Raw genomic sequence first — 22,443 nt, forward strand, 5'->3', positions numbered from 1 at the left:
CCTGTGTTAGATGATGAAGTGGGTTTTAGCCCACAAAAGCTTATGCCCAAATAAATGTGTTAGTCTCTAAGGTGCCACAAGTACTCCTCGTTGTTTTTGCTGATACAGACTAACACGGCTACCACTCTGAAACCTGTACATGAACATAGGAAACTCTTTGGGGGCAGTCTCTTACTATCTAAATGGAGAAGAGGGTGGGAGAAGGGAAGAGGTTTTATTCCCATTTTACAGATAGGGAACTGAGGCACAGAGAGATTAAGTGATTAGTCCAAGTATCACTCTTTAGTTCCTTACGGAAAAAGACCCTTATTAGCATCAGCCAGGAAATAGAAATAAATTGAAACAAATCAGGCCCTACTATTTAAAGAGAGGTCTTGTCAGAAACTTAAATCTCTTAAAATTAGAAAAGCTGACCACGTCTCTTTAAGAGAGTACCTGCTTCTAGCTACTCCTGGGGGTATGTCTACAGTGCAAGCTGGAAGTGTAAATTCCAGCTCAAGGAGATGTGTCCGTGCCAGCTCTGATTGAGCTAGCATGCTAAAAACAGAAGTGTAGCCATGGTGGCACAAGTGGTGGGAGGGGACAACCGCCCCATCCAAGACACTAGGCGCATAGTAGGGCAGCTAGCCCCTCCCAGTATTCATGCTGCTGTGGCTATACTTCAAGCTACCGTGCTAAAAATAGATCAGAGCTAACATGGGTATGTCTCCTTCCGCTGGAATTTACACCTCCACTTTGAAGTGTAAAAGTACCCTGGTAAACCAGTGGAGTTTGTGTTCAGTTTGGTTAAGCGTACAGAATTCCAGATTCGTATCTGAACCTCTGCAGTCTGCAAAATCAGATTGAAAGTCTCTTGAAAACAGACTTGTTCATGAGTTTCCCAGCCCTTCTACTTTTCTTTCTGGACGCACCTTGTAAGTGAAAAATGGTCACCTTTTCTAATGTTCTGCACTTTCAGATTAGCTCTAGTAATGGGCACAGGTTCAGAGTAGGGCGAATGGTAAGCTTCCTGCTACATGCTAAAATGAAAGAAAATCTTCCGTTTTATCCCTCTCTCCTCTTCTAGCTCATAGTTTTACCTCTCATTCTTTTGTAGGCCTTTTCTTTTGCTTCTGCACTCTTTTCCGTCACCCGTTTATTATTTTTTTTTAAACTCGTCCTTCATCCTTGACCTTGGTCTTTGCCCTTTTTGGGTCCTTCTAATAATGCCAATAAAGGAAAGCAAGAGTGTCTGTTGTTTTGTTTTTTTTCAAGTAGACATTTTTGGCTCAGCTGCTACTTTCACTCAGACTTAAACTGCAGCTATTCGATGCAGTCAGTTTTTCACTGAGTGCATCAAAATAATCCAAACAAGCGTCATGTTTTCTGTGGTACATTTTGCACATCCAAGATTTGGTGCAATAATTAGGTGAAAACTCCAACATAATAAACTAATGTAATTTAATGAAGGGGTGGGCTGGGGGAGGAGAACGAGTTTTTAACTTACAGTGAAAAATGATGACTCACGACTGCAGATTTTGGCCTTTGTTTAATTCAGGACTATGTTTGCAGGAAATACAAACTTGAGTCAATTGAGACGTTTTTTAAACATTGCTAATCAGCTAAATATATTTGTGGATACATGCATATAGTATAGATATGTTTGTGCAATCATTATATTCTTCTGGATAGTGAATCACATTTTATTCAGCTGTGGAAAAAAGTGATATCTTTGTAATTGCACCCCCCATATACATTTCGCTGATGCAAGGGTCAGAAAGGTTAATGATTACTTCACCGTCTTAAAGTAGGATATTTTCCCCCCTCTTACATTTACAGTAACTTGTTCTCTGTCCCTTGCTGGTGATATTTTTTTTCTCTGATCAGCTACATTAAAGCTGTAATCTTTGGGAGCAGATTGTGGTGACATCTAACATTTGTTCTATTTGTACTTCAGACTGAGGTCAAGCAAACAAACAAAGCAATCATTATGTTTTAGCATTCTTTTTTAATGAGTGCATTAAAATCCTCTCAGAGAGCATTACAGGATCAGTTGTGAAGGGGAAGGGGGGGAAAACGGAACTCCTAGTAGCTGTCTTTTGAAGCCGTGCAATTTATAGGAAATAATAGACAAAAAGGATATGTAAGGGCTTTGGTGGGAAATCAATGGCACTATGTTGTTGACGGAAAAAGATCTTGGCAGCACTGTTGTTGTGACTGTTCCTGTGGCTTAGAAAGGAATTTCCTACAGACTGGACTAACCATTAAAAATGTCTCTACTTTTAGGAGTTCAAGACGTTCAGTGGAGTCTTCCCAGGGTAGATGTCGTCTGTGACAATGGAAGCCCGTTGTCTGGAAAAGAGAGGAAGTTTCTTTAAGGTAAAAGGAGGATCTGATTTACTTCAATAATTAGGAAGACACATTTGCTTTGAAAAGTATGGCTGTTTATAATCTCACTACCAGCTGCAGAGAACCTTGGTCCTTTTACAAAGCTATGCTGCGAGAACTTGCCTTAGCACAGTTGGAAGTTTATCCTGTCTTCCAGCAGTTGAGGATTTTGTAATTGAACGGACAAATACAAACACAAATCACATGGCTTTATGTGAAACTGATGCTGCAGAATATGCCAAACAGCCATTGATATGTAGAGAGCTTTATTTGTAAATTGGTAAGCATCTTACTATGTGTCTCTTTTTACAAGTTTTGAGGTCTGATTTAAAGTCCAGTCCTTTCATTTGTATGTTTTTGCTATATACTGTATATAACGATACATTCTGTGTAAAGGTTTCTCGTGGCTTTCCCTGCAGCTGCTACTGACAATATACATCTCACCGCCCCCCCCACATGTTCGTATAGTTAGTTCGTACAGCAGGTATTGCTGTCGTTAAAGTTGCAAGACAACCTTGACTTTTTTCATTCTAACTCCTGATTTTGCTTTGTTCATAATTTTTCTGAAAAAATTCTCCCTTTGGTTGAATCTTTCTGTGCTTAGTTTCAGTCCATAGATTATTTTATGAAAACTCGTAGAAAAACTCTTTAATGGTTTTTGAGTTATCCGAGCATGAAAAAATGTAGTATTTTTCTACTTTAAGCAGATATTTAAGACTTTTTTTAATGTACTGATAAACTCAAATGCCTGGACTTTTAAAATTCTGGATTTCATACATGGCTAGTCCTCAGTGAGGAATAGCTGTGTTCATTCTCAAAAAGAAAAGGAGTACTTGTGGCACCTTAGAGACTAACCAATTTATTTGAGCATGAGCTTTCGTGAGCTACAGCTCACTTCATGGTTCATTCTGAGACCATATTTTAAAACACCCAGTTAAAAGTGACCTGAAAAAGTGGGGTTCATGCATTTACTGTTAAATAATGTACTAAGTTTAAACTACATGCTCACCTGCAACACTATGGAATAATTGTATAACACCACAGTCCTACAATCAGGATTTTTCTTTCTTCCACTCCCCTGAGTTATATATTTGTAAATAAAAACAAGGAAATTAAATGCAACAGCCATTTTTCATGTGACATTAAGACAGCAAATTTCAACACAACAGTCACAAAATTGGAACAGTTAAAATTCTCACAGAAACATTAATTTACCCCCATGATGCACAAAGATATAACAAGATCTAGTGGCTGGAAGTTGAACTTAGACAAACTCAGACTAGAAATAAGGAGGAAATTTTTAACAGTGAGAATAATTAATTGTTGGAACAATTTGCCAAGGGTTGTGGTGGATTCTCCGTCACTGGCAATTTTAAAATTAGTACTGGATTATTACTAAAATAGATGCTGTAGTCCAAACGGAAACTATTTCAGGGAATTATGGCCTCTGTATTATACACAAGGTCAGACTAAATTATCACAATTGTTCCTTCTGGCCGTGGAATCTATGAATATGTTTTTATTACTACTGTAGTTGGTGTGGTAAAAGTATACTTAATGTGCAGAGAATGCCCCAAGTTAGTTAACTCACTGTTGCACCAGCAATGTATTGCTGGAGTGCATTTCATTTTATATGAATATTTTCATTTTATTTAAGAAATCCTTTTCCCCCCCCTGAAGATAAGGATATAATGAAAGCTTTTACACAGAAGGTGGTTGCATGCTGACATAAAAATCATTCGTTTGTGATGTGGAAAATGTATTTGACTCCTGGGTGTGTGTGTGTGTGTGTATGTCTGAGGTTTTGATGATACTTGTCCTTTTGCATATTATCCTCCTGTACATTACAGTGAAAACAGTGTTACAATATACAGTGACACTCTGATTCTTAGGATACTGTTTTTAGCTGTCATGGTGGCATACAGGTCCTGATATCCTGTGTTCCAATAAAAAGGGCCAATGAACCCCTCCATTCTACACTGCAGAATAGAGCTAAAGTGTAAGAATTGCATGAAATGGGCCAGGAGGACATTTATAGAAGAGTGGAAAAGAACCAACAGCCTGGCACACTGTCTGAACCGCTGACACCTGTTGTGGGTTCTGTGGATTTGGAGGGGAGATCTAACTGCTCAGAGCTGGGTGACGGTGTGCAGCCCCGGCTGTACGCATCATAGTCTCCTCAGAATCCCACTGAATACACCTTGGAAGTGCCTGAATTCCTCAACAGCATTAACTTCAGATCCAGTGTTTTTTACCCCCACTAAGCTAATCATGAGCATCAGCTTGGGGAAGGCACACCCTGTGGATTCCCCAAACCAATGGGCCAGAGCTTTCCACAGATCCTTAGGCTCCCCATGAACGAAAAGTCTACTGCGCCCACTCTCCCTCCACCCCCAATCCCACCCTTTGTGCACAGCTACAAATTCTTACCACCCCAGGGAGCATGTGTCAGGAACTATCCTGCTGAGTTTTTGACCTAGCTGAGTTTTTGACCTTTTCTGTTCTCCCTTTTCATTGCCGAGTCAACCCAAGTGATTAGAACCTGGGTAGCTCAGCCTGGGTGTGAGCAGCCACGCTGCAAAGCCATACCCCATTTACTGCATCCACACTGGCGCTATGCTTCCCCATGTGTGTTGCTAGGATGCTGTGCACGCCAACTGCTCAGATTCTTTCCCAGTGATTTGTGGGAGAACTTGTTTGTCATTTTGGGCACATGGTAGGGAATTGTGGGAAGGAACTGGAGGACACTGAGTGGTTTAGCCTGCATTCTTAGTGCGAAGTAGGTGGATTACCCACCCAAATGAAAGCAACACTTGGGTTTTGGCCAATGGCTCAGATGAGCCAGCTGGCTTGGACTGAAAGTCCCACTAAACTTGGGAGAGAGGATTTTGTGTGGATGGGAGAGGAATTGCAGCAACACCTGCTTAGAAGCCTGAGTTAACTCTGCAGTGAAGAGGTATGCACAGAGTGACTCTCCACTAGGACAATCTGTAATTCTGCCCCAGCTCTACCGACAGCATAAACAGTAGTTCAGACCAGACACAGGCATTTCTGTTTCATTCTGCTCCCAGACCAGTCTGCGCTACACATTACACTGTTGGTAACACCACTGCTGAAAAAAGGACAGTTTTCCCTAATGTAGACAGGGCCTGTAAGTAGCGACTGAAATGCTAGGAGGGCTGGTTGGTGCTGAATTAATGTTTGGATTGTTTTTGTCTCAGAATATTGTCATACTACTGCAAACTTGGCTACTTGACACTGAAGAGCTGGATCTTTCAGAAATAATGGTATTGACTCTCTTCTCCTGGCATTGCTGCTACCATACATAAAAAGCTAAAACGTAACGGATGCCTGAGTCTTAGTTGCCCAGCCTTCCCCATCTGTTCTAGTCACACCCAGCAGGTTACATTCCAGACATTTCACAGCTGTGACCCTTCCCACACCAAGGCTGAAAACATCTCTTGCTGTCTGAATCTGAATCCCTCCCAGGAAACTACCATAATGCCTGGTCTACAGAAGAGACATTTGGTATGCCTAGCATGCCAGCAACACTGCACGTGCCCATGAACCTCCGTGCTCCCAGTGGTGCAGAGACAAACACAGCAGTTTGGATTAGACTTGCTTCCAGCAAAGCTAACCATGGTGTGCCTCTCACCAGTGTCCGTATGAATGGGGATAGCTGATATAATAGCTCCACTGTAAACAGTCTTCCCAGAAGGCATTCTGAAATTTCCCAAAAGCCACTGCTTCAGGGAACTGCGCTATATGTATGCTGGAAAGTGGAGGTTGTCCAGAATAGTGCAGTGGGACATATGGGTATGGCAGGTCAGACACAACCTACTCACTATCTGTCCTGCAAGATGGCATAGGATCAGAACTACTACAGCGGAGAAGTTAAAGCTTCTATAGGCATTTCGTAGCTAGTATGTCGGGTTTGAATTGTAATGCTATAGCCTGGGGTTTAAAAAGAAAAAAACCTAAAGGAGTTAGGTGCCCATCTTCCTCTGAATTTCAAAGGGATTTGGACACCTTAAGTTCCTTGTAAAATCCCAGCCATATTCATTTTAAAATATATATTTATCTATCCAACTGTTTTAAAACCAAAGTGTAATTCTTCCTTTTAAGTCCTTTGCTGGCAGTGGATGTGCCTAGACTCCCCAGAACATAGGGGCTAATAATGTTAGTTGACAAAACATCGTGTCATTAATTTTCACTTTGACAGCCTCATAGTACAATTACAATGACATACTTACACACTGAAATGCTCAGTTGATGCATCACAGATTTTGTTTGTCTATTATTTTAACACAGTCTTATTAGGCAAGTCATTGGAAAACAAATGAGGCATGAGTTATATTGGAATGATAGAGCTTTTTCCCCTGTGGTAGCTTATGCAAAGCCTCATGCAATCAAAAATAACCAGGTTCATCTGGGGACAGAATTAGCTTCTCAGTTTTTGGAACACATTCTGGTTATGTCCTGCTTTGTATAGACCCAGCCATTGTCTTTATTTGTTTCAGAGTAACAGCCGTGTTAGTCTGTATTTGCAAAAAGAAAAGGAGTACTTGTGGCACCTTAGAGACTAACCAATTTATTTGAGCATGAGCTTTCGTGAGCTACAGCTCAAGTGAGCTGTAGCTCACGAAAGCTCATGCTCAAATAAATTGGTTAGTCTCTAAGGTGCCACAAGTACTCCTTTTCTTTTTGTCTTTATTTGGTGGCAATCAACAGTCTTTTTCATTTCTAGTGAATGGCCAGGCAATTCATTAATATGATCAAACTATCTCAATTTCTCAGGAGTATGCAGAGATTAACTTCAGATATGGTGGAGGCCGGGAGTTTAGGAGGTTGGAGTGAGGAGTCCTATTCTGTGTATTGTCTACATTGACTTCAGTGGGACTTAAGCACAAGCATTGTGCTTTGCTGAATCGGTCTTGATGAAGGGTTTGGTTTTTTTTGGTAAGGGAGATGCTCTCCTTAGTTTATGTATAATTATTGAAAACTATTGCTGTTTTCAGCTAAGAAACAAAAAAAGCAAGACCTCATGGTAACTAAAACAAACAAACACAAATGGACCATTTTATCTCCTTTATTTCAAGCCTCCTTATTGTCAGACAATTATATTAGGAGACCAAATTCTCCAGCTTACTAAGGCTTCTTTTTGACACTATAGCAACATAAACAGCCGTAACATAAATTTAACTGGTCACTGAAGATTTCCACCCTCCTTTCCCCTCCCTCCCCATGCAAGGGAATTTTTGGGTGGTACAGGCACCTCGCGCCAGCCTTGCCCACTGGTATGTGGGTAACTAGACAAAAAAGGGTATGATTAGGGCATGTGTGCCCTAGTAATCTCTAGCTACCAGAATGTCCCCTTATGGCATTAGCAGCCAATGTAAAAAACAGCCCCAAGGCTGCTCTAATTTTTGCCAGGGACCAGTAGGTGGCTGGCCCTTGGATTGGACGGAGGGAAATGTGGCCCAAAAGTACCTTTTCATTCCCACTGGAGAATTATGCTGAGTAGACTTTGGCTGTAGCTCAGGATATAGGCTAGAACATCTTGGTAGTTTCAAACAATTTGTGTATTCAGGCTGACTGCATTCCTTTTGTATTGTACAGTTGGAGAGCAGATGTATTGGTGACTTCTTTCACTCTACAGGGGTGTTTCCTTCGCTTTCTCCATATGTGAGGTCATTAGAGCACAGCTAAGTAACTTAGCTGCATCTGGATGGGTTAGACAAGAAAACACTTCCAAGTTCAGATTTAAAAAAGAATGCTATATTATTTTATCTTTTTTAATTTGTATTACTTCACCCAAATATTTTACTTACTCTTTCATTGCTTTGTGTTTGGAGAGCATATCAGAGACATTTCCATATCCATTATGACTCCGAAGATATATTTCTCAGAATGTCCTCCCAAATTCACAGCCTGTCGTCAAAGGAGAATTTAGGGACATTTTGCTAATATATTTTATTTTACATTTATTCAAGTTTCATTTAATCTGCTGCCTAGTTTCTGAATGTACTTAAATCTATCTGGACTGTCTTGCCATTCTCAGTACCTTTTACTATTAAAAAAAACTAACCAACAAACCAACACAAAAAAAACCCCTAGCAGGTGTTGATGGCAAACTTCATGAACTTGTTGTCCTTTCTCAAGAATATTGAAATGGTCCCCATTGTAATAGCTTCTGAGCACCTTGCAATTTTTAGTGTTCATTCTCAACAGAGAAAGGTAGGGAAATATTACTGTTCCCATTTTACAAAAAGACTAAGAGCATGTCTGCACTTAGTGGGGATCAGTGCTGTGGTGATCGATCCGCTGGGGGTTGATTTAACAGGTCTAGTGAAGACCCGCTAAATTGACTGCAGATAGCTCTCCCGTTGACTCCTGTACTCCACTGGAGCGAGAAGCGCACTGGGGATCAGCACGGTACTCCACCAGAACAATAAGCGTAAGGTAAGTCAATGGGAGAGTTTCTCCCGGTGACCCAGTGCGGTGTAGACACCGCAAAAGGTCGACCTAAGCTACATCCAGGCCTGCCGAGAACAATTCTGGGCCCTAGGGCCAGGGTTGTCCCTGGTGAGGGCAGGGCATGGGGCAGAAGTGATGTTTCATCACTTCTGGGACTGACCGCGCTGGCCTGTGGGGACCCCCAAAGTGCAGGGCCCGGAGAGCTCGTTCGCGCCCGTAGGAGCCCTGCAAGCCTCCTGGGTGATTTAAAAGGGCCCGGGGCTCCTAGCTGCCACCGCTCCTACTGCAGCAGTGGTCGTGGCCAGGGGCCTCCAGGCTCTTTTAAATCTCACGGGTCCCTGGGCAATTGCCCCTTCGCACCCCCTCCTCCCTACCCCCTGTGTAGACCTGCCCTAAGTGACTCACTCACCTGAAGGTCACATAAGATTTTTTTTTTTTTTTTTTTTTTGGCAGAGCAGAGAATTGAATCTTCATCTTCCTAGTCCCAGATTAGTACCTAACCAGCAGGTCATCCTTCCTCTCTGTTGGCTTTCCCAACCGTTAAAACATTTTAGAGGGACCCATCTATTGTCTGTCTACCCTGAAAATAAGCAGTTTCTGAGACTTGCTTATTACTTAACCAGATTTTAATCCATAACAGAATTAAATGTTACCAGCCAAAGGGGGGGATATTAGAAATTCCTGGCTCACAGCACAAATTGCAAGTTGCTGAAGTATATAAATACTTCAGTTCTATACAGACATTGGGAAAAGTCCACAAATAGGAACTCTCAAGCATTCGGCCATCATTGGCTTTTTGCCAGGCTCTTATACAGAACGCCCTTTGAGAATTGCTGCACTCTACTTATCAAAACAGGAAGGAAAAAGCTCAGATGCCAAAGAGGATGCAAGGCTCCAGAAAGAATGAAAAATGGAAAAGCTGGGGGGAAAAGGCGCAAGAGCAGGGAGTTGCTTCCTGATTAAGTACAGCATTGGTCCTTGTTTTTAGGCCGTGCTCCCTTTCCAGGTTAGAAATGTTTATCCTCCTTTTTCCATCTTAGCTATTTTAAAGGTCTGAGTTTGATCCCTTGGAAACATTCAGTGGTGGCCACTACACTTGGTCCTTGAAGTGCATTATGAGCAACTTGGAGGTTTCATAAATTCACAGTGAACTTTTAGTTACATTGCAGTACAGAAGCAGGTACTGTAATGCATCTGCCATGCAAAGATAGGAATAGTTTTTCTTTCTAACAATTGTCCTGCAACAACCGTCTAGACAAAAGGCAGCTGTTCTGCAACACTGGGACTTTTTGCTCCAGACTAACGAATAGAAAGATCCACCTGTAAAAATCAATGGTATGGATATCTTTCCGAGGGCTATGTGAGACCGTGGATTAGATTATCCATTGTGGCTGCACTCCTCTAGACACAGGGCAGTAGTGTATGGTGGTGGGAGCGGGACTTCTGGGAGATGGTTATAGGTCCCTGATTCTGTGCTGCTTGGCCCTGAATTCTGTTAGAATAGCTTAGAGCAGCAGGTCTCAAACTATGGGTTGGGACCCCAAAGTGGGTCGCAACCCCATTTTAATGGGGTCACCAGGGCTGGCTTATGTGCCGGGGCCTTAGGCAGAAGCCTGAGCTGCACCTCCTAGGGCCGAAGCCAAAGCGTGGGGACTTCAGCCCTGGGCAGCATTGCTCAGGTTACAAGACCCCTGCCTGAGGCTGAAGCCCTTGAGTTTCGGCTTTGGTCCCCCCACCTGGGGCAGTGGGGTTCAGGCTTTGGCTTTGGCCTTCCCCCACTCAAGGCGGCAGGGCTCAGGCAGGCTTAGGCTTCGTTCCCCCCTCCCTTGGGTCATGTAGTAATTTCATTGCACCGCGACCACCTTCTGACAGCAAAAGTTTGAGAACCCCTGGCTTAGAGGCTGCTCTGACTTATACTACTGATATAAGGTCCTGAAGATGTAAAGCAGAGTGGAAGAGCAATTTCATCAGCTCAGTAGCAGAGGAAACTGATGTGCATGAATAGCAGTGGTCTACTCCATTTGTGGACAATGTATACTAATCAGTATACCATCTGCACAAGCCTTCAAAGGCCAGGTCTATGGCGATGAATATTGTTGGCTGACATCAAGCATAATGGGTTGCAGTACAAAAGAAAACATTGTATGTGTGTGATTTTGAGATGTTTGTATTTTGTAATTTCATTCCTGGATTTTGAGAATGTAAACAATTAGTACTTGGGTATTTCAGGTAATGTTTGGATGTCTGGCAATATCATGCCAGAGAAGAGTTCTGTGGTTGCTGATGTATACTATGATGTTATTCAAGTATGTGACATCATGTACTCTGTGTCACGGTAATTATCATTTGGGTTTATAATGGCTGTGTATTTCTTCAAATGAAGATGAATGGCAAAATGATGGTATTACAGAATTTGACCTTGAAAAGGGTTTTCCTTTTTTGGATTATTTCTGAGGAAGCATTGTGGATGTGAAACTGGTTGTTATATATGTAGAAGTTACTGACTTAATTTAAACTTTGGCTTCCAGACTTTCTATTTTCACCTAGGAGTTTGCTCTGTGTTGTTTGTTTTTTAATGTTTTTATTCTTTGTATATGTGCATCAATGGTCCCAGTTTCAGTAATTTCTGTATTATTGGCTTTGGTATCAGTATCTCATTGCCATGAATAATCCCTGCAAGATCTCTACAGATCACTTCCATGGTCTTAAAGCTTATGATTGCTATGAGCTTGGTACAGAGCCTGCAGACAGAAATGTATTTCCATCTGATCTTTTAAGAAAATGTCCTTAAAATATTAGTCTTTTGGGGCCTGATTCAAAACTCCTTGAAAGTCAGTGGTCTTTTTCCATTGAGTTCAATGAGATTTCAAACAGGCCCTTTGTGAAGGCAGAACTGAATTTCAAGAATTCAAATATATAGGGCCTTTTGAGGTAACAAGTAATTGCATTGACCTCTCACCATCATAACTGTTGTCATCATATGTTCAGCGTTCTAGCTGGTACTTTTGGGTAGAAGTGTGTTTTTTAAGAGCTCCATATAAAGATCTGCACACAAGCTGCCCTTTGTGGTGTACAACTGTGAGGGACTGGGGAATCTGTCTGTACAGCCGTGGTCACCAACTGGTAGATCGCGATCGAATAGTCGATCCTGGAGCCTCTGACTGTCGATCATGATCTCCGGCCACTAACCAGGAGCCGCCAGAGGTAAGTGCCGCCCGGCGGGAGCCCATACCCCTCCCACACCCCAACCCCCTTCCCCAGCCCTGAGCCCCCTCCTGGAGCCTGTAACCCATACCCTCTCCTGCACCCCAACACCCTGCCCCAGGCTCAGCCCAGAGCCCCCTCCCACACTCCGAGCTCCTCGGCCGCAGCCCAGAGACCGCACTCCTTTCCTGCACCCCAACCTCCTGCCCCAACCCCATGAAAGTGAGTGAAGGTGCGGGAGATTGAATGACAGAAGGATGGGGGAATGGAGCGAGCAGGGCGGGGCCTCAGAGTAGATCCTGGGTGGCACTTAAATTCAAAAAGTGATCTTGTGCGTAAAAAGGTAGAAGACCACTGCTGTACAGTCTCTGCATTCTGTGTGAGATTATGAACTCTGTATATACCAAAATACAAACTCCGTTTTGAATGTGCAGCCTTTTGCCTTGTCTCTTGTCTGTTTCAGATTATCCATTCATATGGGTAGGTTCTATTCAGTTCATGTTAATGATTCTGGTCTTGAACCAGAATGTTAAGTGATTCAAATATCTCATCCCTTCCCTTTTACAATCAGTGTGCAAAGTGCATAGGGAAGTTCAGGCACGCATACTAATCATTAACATATTATCAAAATTTCCGCATCTATCCCATCAACAAATACATTTATTGATCCTAGAAAACCCAGGAACCATGCTACACATTCTTGAGCTCCATCTGCTGGTACATTAGCTGTTAGCACCTCTTGTAACAATATCTGCCTGTAAACCGCAAAAATGTAAACATTCTTATAACAATTTCCATTTGGAATTCTTTCAAGACTAGGGCAACTATTTTTGCTTTGACTTTTTTGTTTTGCAAAAAATTGCTTGTGCTTTCTGTGAAAAATTCATTTTTCTTTTGTCAAAACAGAAAACAAACAAACCTGAAAACAAAAAAATTTTGGCCAAAACCAGATATTTTTATTTGGATATGTTGCCACAATGCCTTCTGGGAACTGCAATTCAGTTGACTTATGTCCCCATTCTCTTCTGTGGTTTGTACATCTCAGCTGGGCTTCAACTCCCATGATGCATTGTGGTCAAAGGACTCCCATGATGCACAGCCTCCCCTTAACAAATCATTGCATCCTGAGCTTGCGCCAGCTCCCTGCCACTGTGACAGGGAGCGATGTTGCTCCCCACCTCCAGTGAATACCTCAGCTGCAGGTACCCCCTCGGCTGCCCCTCTGGCAATGTCCTCTTTTTGGGAACCTGAAATATAGTAACCCTAGCATGGGGTCGCAATGCCACTCATTTTTAGCCTGCCCACCCCTCCATTGTGGACCTTGGGTGGATTGCCAAAAAAGAGAAAATGCAGTTTATGGGCCACCTTCATAAAACGTTTGGGAACCGCTCCCTGAATAAACTCCACACAGACTCTCTCATGGCTAACACCAGTCTTGTCTGGAGCAGATTTAATAACAAACCGTTCAAAACAATCCTCAAAGTCATAAAACAAAGTCCATCACCACAACAACATAAACATTCATACTCTGCTCTGGAACATTCAGCTAGTCCTGAGGCTCTTTTGTTCCAGTAGGCTCTTCACCAAGCAACCACTCCCAGGCCTTCCTAGCTGGAGCTGAGCCTTTTTTGTCTCTTGTCTCTGGATAGCCCCTTCTGCTGCTCTTCTGGCCTTCTCCTGGTTACTCAGGGTCTCCTGCAGGAACTTTTTGCTCTCTACGGCCTCTGCCACAACTTTCTTTAGCAACATCCTCACCTCCCTGCATTGAGAGAAGTCAGCAGGTAGCCAGCCTTCCCCTGTTGCTGTCTTCCCCTTTATAATGCCCAGGAGCTTCTCCTTAAGCCCAGTTGGGTAGCAGGTAATCCGTCACAGGAGCACTGGCCCCTGCTCCCTCTTAAAGGGGTCAGTCATCCAGTGACAAAAAATTGCTTTCAATAGAAAAATAACACAGGGATACTATATCACTTGGTTGCTTTATTCCAATATTTAATTAATTAAAAACCTTAAATTTTCAAAAATAGGTGAAGCTGCTGCAACAGGGACAGTTTGATGCACCATGGATTCCAGGGATTTTGCTAAAGAATTTAGGGCCAGCTTTCTGTGGGCTAGCTAGGGCCTTTTCTCAGATGGACAAATGGTTCTCTAGCTAGATGAGATTTTGCGTGAGTCAAACTTAAGAGGCCGTGAGCAAACAATTGAATAGCAGAACTTTGGAGAGGCAACCCACGTTGTCTTTAGATTCCTGTTGCTTCCTTGGAGTGAAGAATGCCGTGATTTTAATGTTCTCTCCTGCTGTTCAGACATTTCCTTTTGGCTAGTTTTTTCCCCCCTCTTTGGTGTAGTTAGGCATGGCTAAGAGGAAAGCAACCAAGTGCTCCTATTATGATGAGAGTGCACAGTCAGGTCTGACTAGCTTCTCTGTGTTTTATATGGCAAGCTTCTCAACTGTAATGCATGATCATGGCTGAGATATCTAAAACACCCAGTTTTGCCTCCGCTGTAGCTACTGAGGAGAGCAGAGCAGACCTCTACAATTGAAGAGTGGGCAAGGTTGGTAGACCTCTGGGATGCCAAAGTCATACAGGTAATTAGAGAAATGACTTTTTTCCTTCCCCCACTCCTGATAGACTTCTCTGTACCAATTGCCTTTGTGGCGGCCAGAGGGCAGCTGGAGAATCCTTCCTCTGTTCCTGCTAAATCCTAAGAAAGCAACTGAAATTAAAAGGGAGACCTATCGTGGAAGTCACATGGGTTGCTAGTCACTGCTCAAGTAATCTCTGTCCCCTTTGCCTCATTTGATAATGTCTTCTTAAAGACTGTGGCTCCCTCTTTTGATGAGCCAATTAAGAGTAGTCCACACAGTTATTCTGAATCTTTGCATTATGTAAGATGCTTGCAGGGCAGACCTTAGGGCTTATGAGACCTTGTGCAAAGAAGAGTGAGGTACTATTGTAGTTCCTCCCTCCTTGCGATCAGGCCCTCTATTCTCTGTGGTGGTGTTGGAGACACTCTAACAGGAGGATTGAGTAGGAGGAGCGGGGACTCTGTGTCACCACGTACATAGCATAGGTCTAAGGATGCTCCTAAAGATCCAAAATGTCACACTCTTGATTTCAGAGATGTCCCTGTCATCTTAATACTTCATATTGCAAAGGTCAATTTTAGAGTTGGTATACTGAATTAACCAAATAATCCTTTAATAATAATTAATTAATAATATATTTTAAAAATCTGCTTCTGTGTAGTGATTTTCATTGGAGGATCTCATACTTTATAAAGGTAAATAGAATTACAGGTCACACAGTGCATCATTGGCAATCAAGAGTTCGAACCCAGGTTTTCTAACTCATAATCTTCCATTTTAATAATTAGCTGATGATGTCTCTTTCTTAAATTACTTGGATTGAAGAAATAAGGAAGCAGCAAATGTCCTGGAAGTAAGTGGTTACTCATCCCTTCCAGCATTTCAGCCACTTAGCATGCTCAGGGTTTGAAAACTCTATTTTCCCACAGTGAATAGGAAACTTCTGAGGACAAGTGCCATCGCTTTCTGCAGAACCGAAGCTTTCTTCTTTTTTCCAAAACAAACACAAACAAACCCCCCAAATAACCGTTTCAAGCCCTTATTGTGCAAAAAACCTGCTAATCCAAGGTTAATCCATTGCTCTGCTGCCTTTCTGAATGTGCAGACAGATTGTTCCAGTGCCTCTGCTGCTGCTCATTGCTGTTTTGAACAGGAGCAAAATGGAAACAAGCCACAATCTTTCAGGTTTTCAGTTCTCTGCAATGATAGTGAAACTGACTAAAATAGTTCAGTTGCATTCTACTGCCTCTTTGGAAAGCTCTTAGCAACAGCAGAGATGGACAGTTGAGGTATTTGCTGTGAGGAGAGACTCAAAAAATGAAGGCTGTAGGAAGGGTAGAGTAGTGGAAACACCCATATTTCAGCCAGAAAGCTGAGGGAAGAGGTAGAGTAGTAGACTCACACTTCTCTGTTGCAGCAGTCAGGAGACAGAACTGAGGTATAAAGTACTGGAACCTTGAGAGAGAGAGAGAATTCTCCTTCATTCTTCCAGAAGTCAGGCAGGTTGGAGAGGGAGAGAGAAGGTGCATGAGTTTTCCAATTTATCAAACACCTACTAGCTGGAAGCTGATATGAAAAATGGAGAGTCCTGGAACATTACCCTTTCCCTATATCTTGATGGGGTGGGGAAGGATGGTACAGTAGAACTTTGAAGTTACGAACACCTTGGGAATGCAGTTTGTTCTTAACTCAGAAACGTTCGTAACTCTGAACAAACGTTATGGTTGTTCTTTCAAAAATTTACAACTGAACACTGACTTAATACAGCTTTGAAACTTTACTATGCAGAAGGAAAAATGCTGCTTTTAACCATCTTAATTTAAATGAAACAAGCACATAAGCAGTTTCCTTACCATGTCAAATCTTATTTTTTACACATTCCCTTTATTTTTTTTAGTAGTTCATTTAACACAGTACTGTACTGTATTTGCTTTTCTTTTCCTTTCCTTTCCTCTCTGCTGCTGCCCGATTGCATAATTCCAATTCTAAATGAGGGGTGGTGTTGACTGGTCGGTTCGTAACTCTGGTGTTCATAGCTCTGAGGTTCAACTGTAACTCGTTTGCTGAACAGTGAGATTCTGAATCTCTTGTCTCTGTCTGCAGCCAGAAGAGTTAGTTCTCTGGAAAAATTTCCCAGCCTTGTGTCTGAGTGCGCAGATGATGGGATAAGTTTGGGTGAGGGGAGAGGGAAGCACTCTGTATGTATTTTGTGCATATCTGTATAAATACGTGTGAGATTTTATTGTGGGGGAGAGAAGTGACAGAAAGAGAGACGGAATATATAATGGAGGAGGTAGCATGCACAATTTAGGGAAAAGGAGAAAAGAGAGAGAAAAGTGGAAGCAGACCCTGAAGACAATTCATAAAAAAGATACACTATGATTTATTACAGGAAAGAGAGAGGAAAAACTAGAGTGGAGTCAGGAACAGCAAGAAGGTCATAAAAGCCAGAAAAGTGCAATAAGTCGTACTGGTTGTGTAGGACTTGGCATATATATTTCTTGACTAGTTTAGCTTATGATTAAATCTAGCCTGGTGATCTGGGTTCAGTTCCCTGTTATGTCACAGACTTGTGTGTGACCTTGGCCAAGTCACTTAATCTCTTTGTGGCTCAGTTCCCCACCTGTAAAATGGGGGATAATAGCACTTCCCTGCTTTGTAGGGATGCTTTGAAGATAAATGCATTAAAGATTATAATGTGCTCAGATACTGTGAGAATGGGAGGCACATAAAATAGATAATACCTCAAAGGGATCATTCATCCTCGTGGCCTAGGTCTGTCAAGGACTAGCCTGCTTTTTTCCCACCAACAGGGTTGCCAATTATTTCTAGGAAGCATCTCCTACCTAGTACGTCACAGTAGCTGGTTGGTTGATTGGCTTGTTGTTCACGGTTTCTAACCTCAGAAATACATGACCACGTGCTAGAATTGGATTAGGTTTGGCCAGCGATGTCTTTTTAGTTCAGATTTTCAAGTATGGGAACAAGGGCTCTTTATTTTAATCATATAAAACAGGACTGCCTGGGCTGGATTCATCCCTACTGTAAAACAAGGAATGAATTTGGCCCCATGTAGTAAAAGCCAACTGAATACACGGCTCGGTTCTTGGCAGTGAAGATGCCATTTCCATTGGTGTGTAGTGCACAAGAGGTGGGTTGCCTTCTAGTCTAGGGTGAGAAAACGACTTCAGTACAATTTCACTGTCGATGAGGCTACGTCTGATGCTTTGAGACTGACCGTGCTTTTTCCCAATTCGCTGTAGTGGTTCAAAGGATGCACTATGCACATTTTCCCTACTCAATACAAGGAAGTCTTTTGTAAATTGTCAAAACAGTGGTACACTGGTACTTCATATTACTTACTGGGATAGTGATCCTGAAAGGGAAAAAAGCCTATGAAAAGATAGAAGGATGTACTGTATTTCCTGTAATTTTATTATATAAACCCTGGGGCCTATAACAGGACTGGAGAGCTGTAATCTAAATGGAGACTGAAACCTTTCCTTTGGATTGATCAAAATAATCATGTGCAATAAAAGAAGGCATGCCTGTCTGAGGTCGGAGGAAAGTATCCGTGTGATTATGACATAATGGGGAAAAATGTTGTTGTTTGGAAATAGTACAGGACTTTGAAAACACTGCTCTTGTAAGGCTACCGATATTACTGAGATCTTGTTATTGCCTCTTATGTAATGAAGAAGATAGCTTTGAGTTGGGTTGGAAAGGGTTTGGTTTTTTATTTATTTTTAAAGCTTTGCTTACTTTTGGCGATTTTATTTTTAAAAATCTGACTACTCCTGTATTTATTCCATCTCACTTGAATCATGTACCAAGCACACTTTGATGCTATCCCTGTGGAAAGTATAGGAGGCTGAATGATTATGACTTGTAAACTTGATGGGAGAATCAATTTCTGCTATTTCCTATCAAAATATTTGCAAACTTTTGATTCATATATGCCATAATTCCCATAGTTGCTCAGTCACTGAGAATTCTCAGTAACCCTAAACTGAAGCCTTGTTCTGATCCCTCAGTTAAAATACGGGAACACGACATCATTTAACTAAGAACCAGTCTGTTCAGCTGCAGTCCAAGAGTTAGTGCAAAAAGTAATTACTCTTTTATTTGTGCAAATATATTTATATTTATTTTTGTACCAAAGAAGGTTGAAAATATGGTTTTGTGTACCTGTGAAAGAACTTTCGAAGTTTGTGGTTTTTTTAAAAATGTTTTTATGGAACTTTTTTTTTAATTGCAGAATTGAATGTTACAATAGTCAAAGCATGTGGTTTTTTTAAAATTAATACCTTACTATGTTTGTGCCTATTGAAACTACGGTATTAATATATCTAATTAAAATAATAATCTGATCTAATTTCCTGGGATGTTATATAGTGTAGTTAAACTTCAATTGTCCTGCCTCCAAGAACAAGTACAGTCTGTCCCTCACCCTTATTTTTTCTATTGTAAGGGAAGTCCAAATAGAATGGGATAAAAGGTTTGTAATGTCTAGTGACTAACCTTGTCCATTTGGTTTCCACGCCTCTTCCGCTTGCTTGACGTCATACTATTTTTGTCCCTCTCTAGCTCATTGACACAATTGCCTCAGAAATTGGAGAACTGAAACAGGAGATGGTACAGACAGATCTCATGCTGGAAGATGGATCCACTGATTTGCAAAGGTGATTAAAAATATAATATAATAGTTGCTGCCTATTTTCACTGTGCCACTTTATTCGGGAAGCTGACATTTCTGTCACATTCTTTAGCTTTCCTCCTGCGAACACAAAACGTTGTAGGTGCTTTGTAGATCTGTAATGAAGGTGTTTGCCTCTGAGCAGTGGGAGTGTCTGCTGATTATGTTGTATGTGTATTTGTTTTAATTTCTTTTAGAAGCAGTTGAACTTTGTGCACTCCCAGTTCCTCATAACAAACAACAGAAACCTAGGAAGGAGATACACTTTTAAACACAGAAACTGCTAACATTATTACTACTGGTTGTGGAAATGAATCTAACTTTTACGTTGTAAAGTGTTCTAGAAATATTCATTGCTCCAGTCAACTTCGTGAAGATTCAATAGAACTTTCATACAGTAACACCTGGTGAAATGGTTAGTATAGTAAAGTATCGACTGCTATAAAGTGACCCTCATTAAAGTATTTGTGAGATATGTGTGAAGTTAGTTTAATTAAGACCATCTTTAAATGTAAGAACAGTAGACTGATGAATTTTGGGAAGGCTAAGAAAGATGTTACAGTACAAATAAAGTTCTGACTCTTTTTTTAAAATGAAACACCGAGTGCAGGTGTGGATTATTATAACTGTTAATCTAAATCTATTGCTTTCTGTTGTCAAGCTAGGGAAATAGATAGTGTACGGTAAATATTAGGGCCATACCTCTTTGGTTTTATCTTTTTTAATGTCTTTTTTAGCAGTACTGATAGGAGAAATGTTTGACAATTCATTATGTTGAATTTTAGGGGATTTTTATTCCTCCTAAAAGTTGAAATATTAGTTGTGAAAGGAAAGTAATAGATTCAGACCTTTGAGTGTATTGAGTAAATACGCAGGTTTCTAAGTAACTGATCTTTTATAATATGCAGCCTTGTTGTAGCTATGTGGGCCCCAGGCTATTAGAGAGACAAGGTGGGTGAGGCAGTTTCTTTTATTGGACCAATAAAAGATATAACCTTACTCACCTGATCTTTTATAAGGCAGTGAAATGACTTCTTGTTGCAGTACCTATTCATATCTCTGTAGCTAGGGCTCAGTTGCTATTTTCATTGCAGATGCTCATTCAGGCATCTATAACTTGATACTTGAATTTGAATCCAGAGAAAATTTAATATACAAATTGTGAGCCAGTAGAGGTCTGTGTGTGGGGTTTCCTTTTAAAAATGGTTTAAATCATCTTAACCGCTTTTCAAATCTCCAGTATTTTAGAATTGTAGCAGCTGCAAGTACCTGTAGTTGTGTTCTAAAACCAGCTCTAAGGAAACGTTCAGATTGTGACGTTTCAGCTTCCTGTGAGTCATAGAGTCATAGACTATTAGGGTTGGAAGGGACCTCAGGAGGTCATCTAATCCAACCCCCTGCTCAAAGCAGGACCAATCCCCAATTTTTGCCCCAGATCCCAAATGGCCCCCTCAAGGATTGAACTCACAACCCTGGGTTTAGCAGGCCAATGCTCAAACCACTGAGCTATCCCTCTCCCATTCCATTCATTTCAGCAGTTGTGTGGCACAAAGAAATCTTAGAGAGATGTAATCAGCATCTTGGGGAGTGTAGCTAGTGTTGCCCCACCTTCTGTGAGTTGACTCCCTTCATCAGCTGGCGTGAGGGGGAAGGGCATACTTTTTGGGGTAGCAGTAAGGAGCGCCGCAAAGCCCATTGCTCTCCATGCTTTCTGAGCCATCCTGCTTTGTGCCTACAGGATAGCTCAGGGGGCTTCTGTTTGATGCTGCTATTCTGTCTGTCCGTGTCCTCCCCCACCCCCGGCTATTGTCCTGATAAGGCCAGAATTTGGCCCTGCCTCTTTCAAATGGAGTCTCATGTAGTTGTATTGTTTTGTTTTTTAACTGATTAAGTGAGACTTGCAGCCTTATGTCCCTTATGTCTGTGTTTTACATTTCTCCCGGCCAATTAATATCGTATTTAAATAGTTTTCATGGTGTGGTATTCTAAGGTATATTGTTCATATTAATGTCATCTGGCAGAGATGGCTTTTTTTTTTAAATCAGTGACCCATTCATTTCCTTCCAATCATAGCAGCATGGAGAAGATTCATCACAGAGCTACCCCTTCCTGAGTGGAGGAGAGGAAACAACCATGTCTGCAGCTCCGTTCCCTCTCCCCTCCTTCCTCCCCCAACCTTGCCCTGACCCCTGTAGGTGGGAGAATGCACATCACCGCTGTTGTATGAGGAACTTGCTGTCATACGCTACACTGGAAAGTTATGCAGCTAGTTGCTGCCTTGACTGCTGTGCAGCCCTTCCACTCTAGTGAAGTTTCCTTGAGGAGCTGGGACTCAGAGGTTCTGATGACTAAAGGAAGAGCTGGCAGCAAGTCTTCATTAAGCTGCGCTGTCAGGGAGGTGTGAGGACCCCAGAGTCAGATTCGAGACACAGGGCCTCTGTTTGTCTGTCTGTCTAGAGACCATGATACCCATCATCCTAGTATCTGAGGAGTGGAGACAAAGTAAAAGTGGCCTGGAAACCAGTTGAGGTGGTGTCTTGAACGTGGGCTGGCTGGCCTGTCTGGAGCTGTAGGCTACAGCGCTACCTTGGGGCTGGTAACCTAGCTACATTGCTGAGGACACAAGCTAAACCACTCAGGTTGCTAGTCTTCCAGTGCCTTCCCAGAGTTCCCCCTTGTGCCCAGAAGGACAGACAGGTTCTCCCCCAGTTTACTGAAAAAATGATTGAGTGGATCAGCTTATTGCAGCATGGAGAGCCATGGGATATGCCCACAGACGTTCCAGTAACACACTGGTGAGAACAGCACCTGTGAGAACACAGTAACTTGGGTAGGAATTTGCAGTGTGCTTGCTCACACCTGGGCTAGGCTAACCTGCTGCTCAGACCCAGGTGCTGAGCACTGAGTTCTCTCTGCAGTGAAGACATACCTGAAGTTACAGAGCAGGGAAAAGACTCGATGTGTTTTGTGTGCATGAAGAGGGAAAGCTCCACCATCCTCTCAGGGCTTGTCTTGGCTGCGGCTTTGCTATAATGACAGTCATCCGAGCTGCACCAGCACAGTCCCTAGTATAGTCAGACAGTCTGCAAACAATTACTCTATCTGTTTACACTCC

General features: G+C 42.1%; 1 protein-coding gene across 4 annotated transcripts in view; it reads left to right on the top strand.

The window, feature by feature from the left end:
• The window catches only part of RIN2 (Ras and Rab interactor 2), a 105,076-nt gene that overhangs the window by 38,488 nt on the left and 44,145 nt on the right, over nucleotides 1–22,443 (top strand). For all 4 annotated transcript variants that reach the window (XM_077814147.1, XM_077814145.1, XM_077814149.1 and 1 more), the window contains 2 exons: nucleotides 2,266–2,358; nucleotides 19,220–19,314. In XM_077814147.1, the coding sequence (XP_077670273.1) occupies nucleotides 2,302–2,358; nucleotides 19,220–19,314 (152 nt within the window). In that variant the 5' untranslated portion in view covers nucleotides 2,266–2,301. The remainder of the gene's footprint in view (nucleotides 1–2,265; nucleotides 2,359–19,219; nucleotides 19,315–22,443) is intronic.

Source organism: Eretmochelys imbricata, chromosome 3, assembly GCF_965152235.1.
Source record: "Eretmochelys imbricata isolate rEreImb1 chromosome 3, rEreImb1.hap1, whole genome shotgun sequence".
NCBI lineage: Eukaryota > Metazoa > Chordata > Testudines > Cheloniidae > Eretmochelys > Eretmochelys imbricata.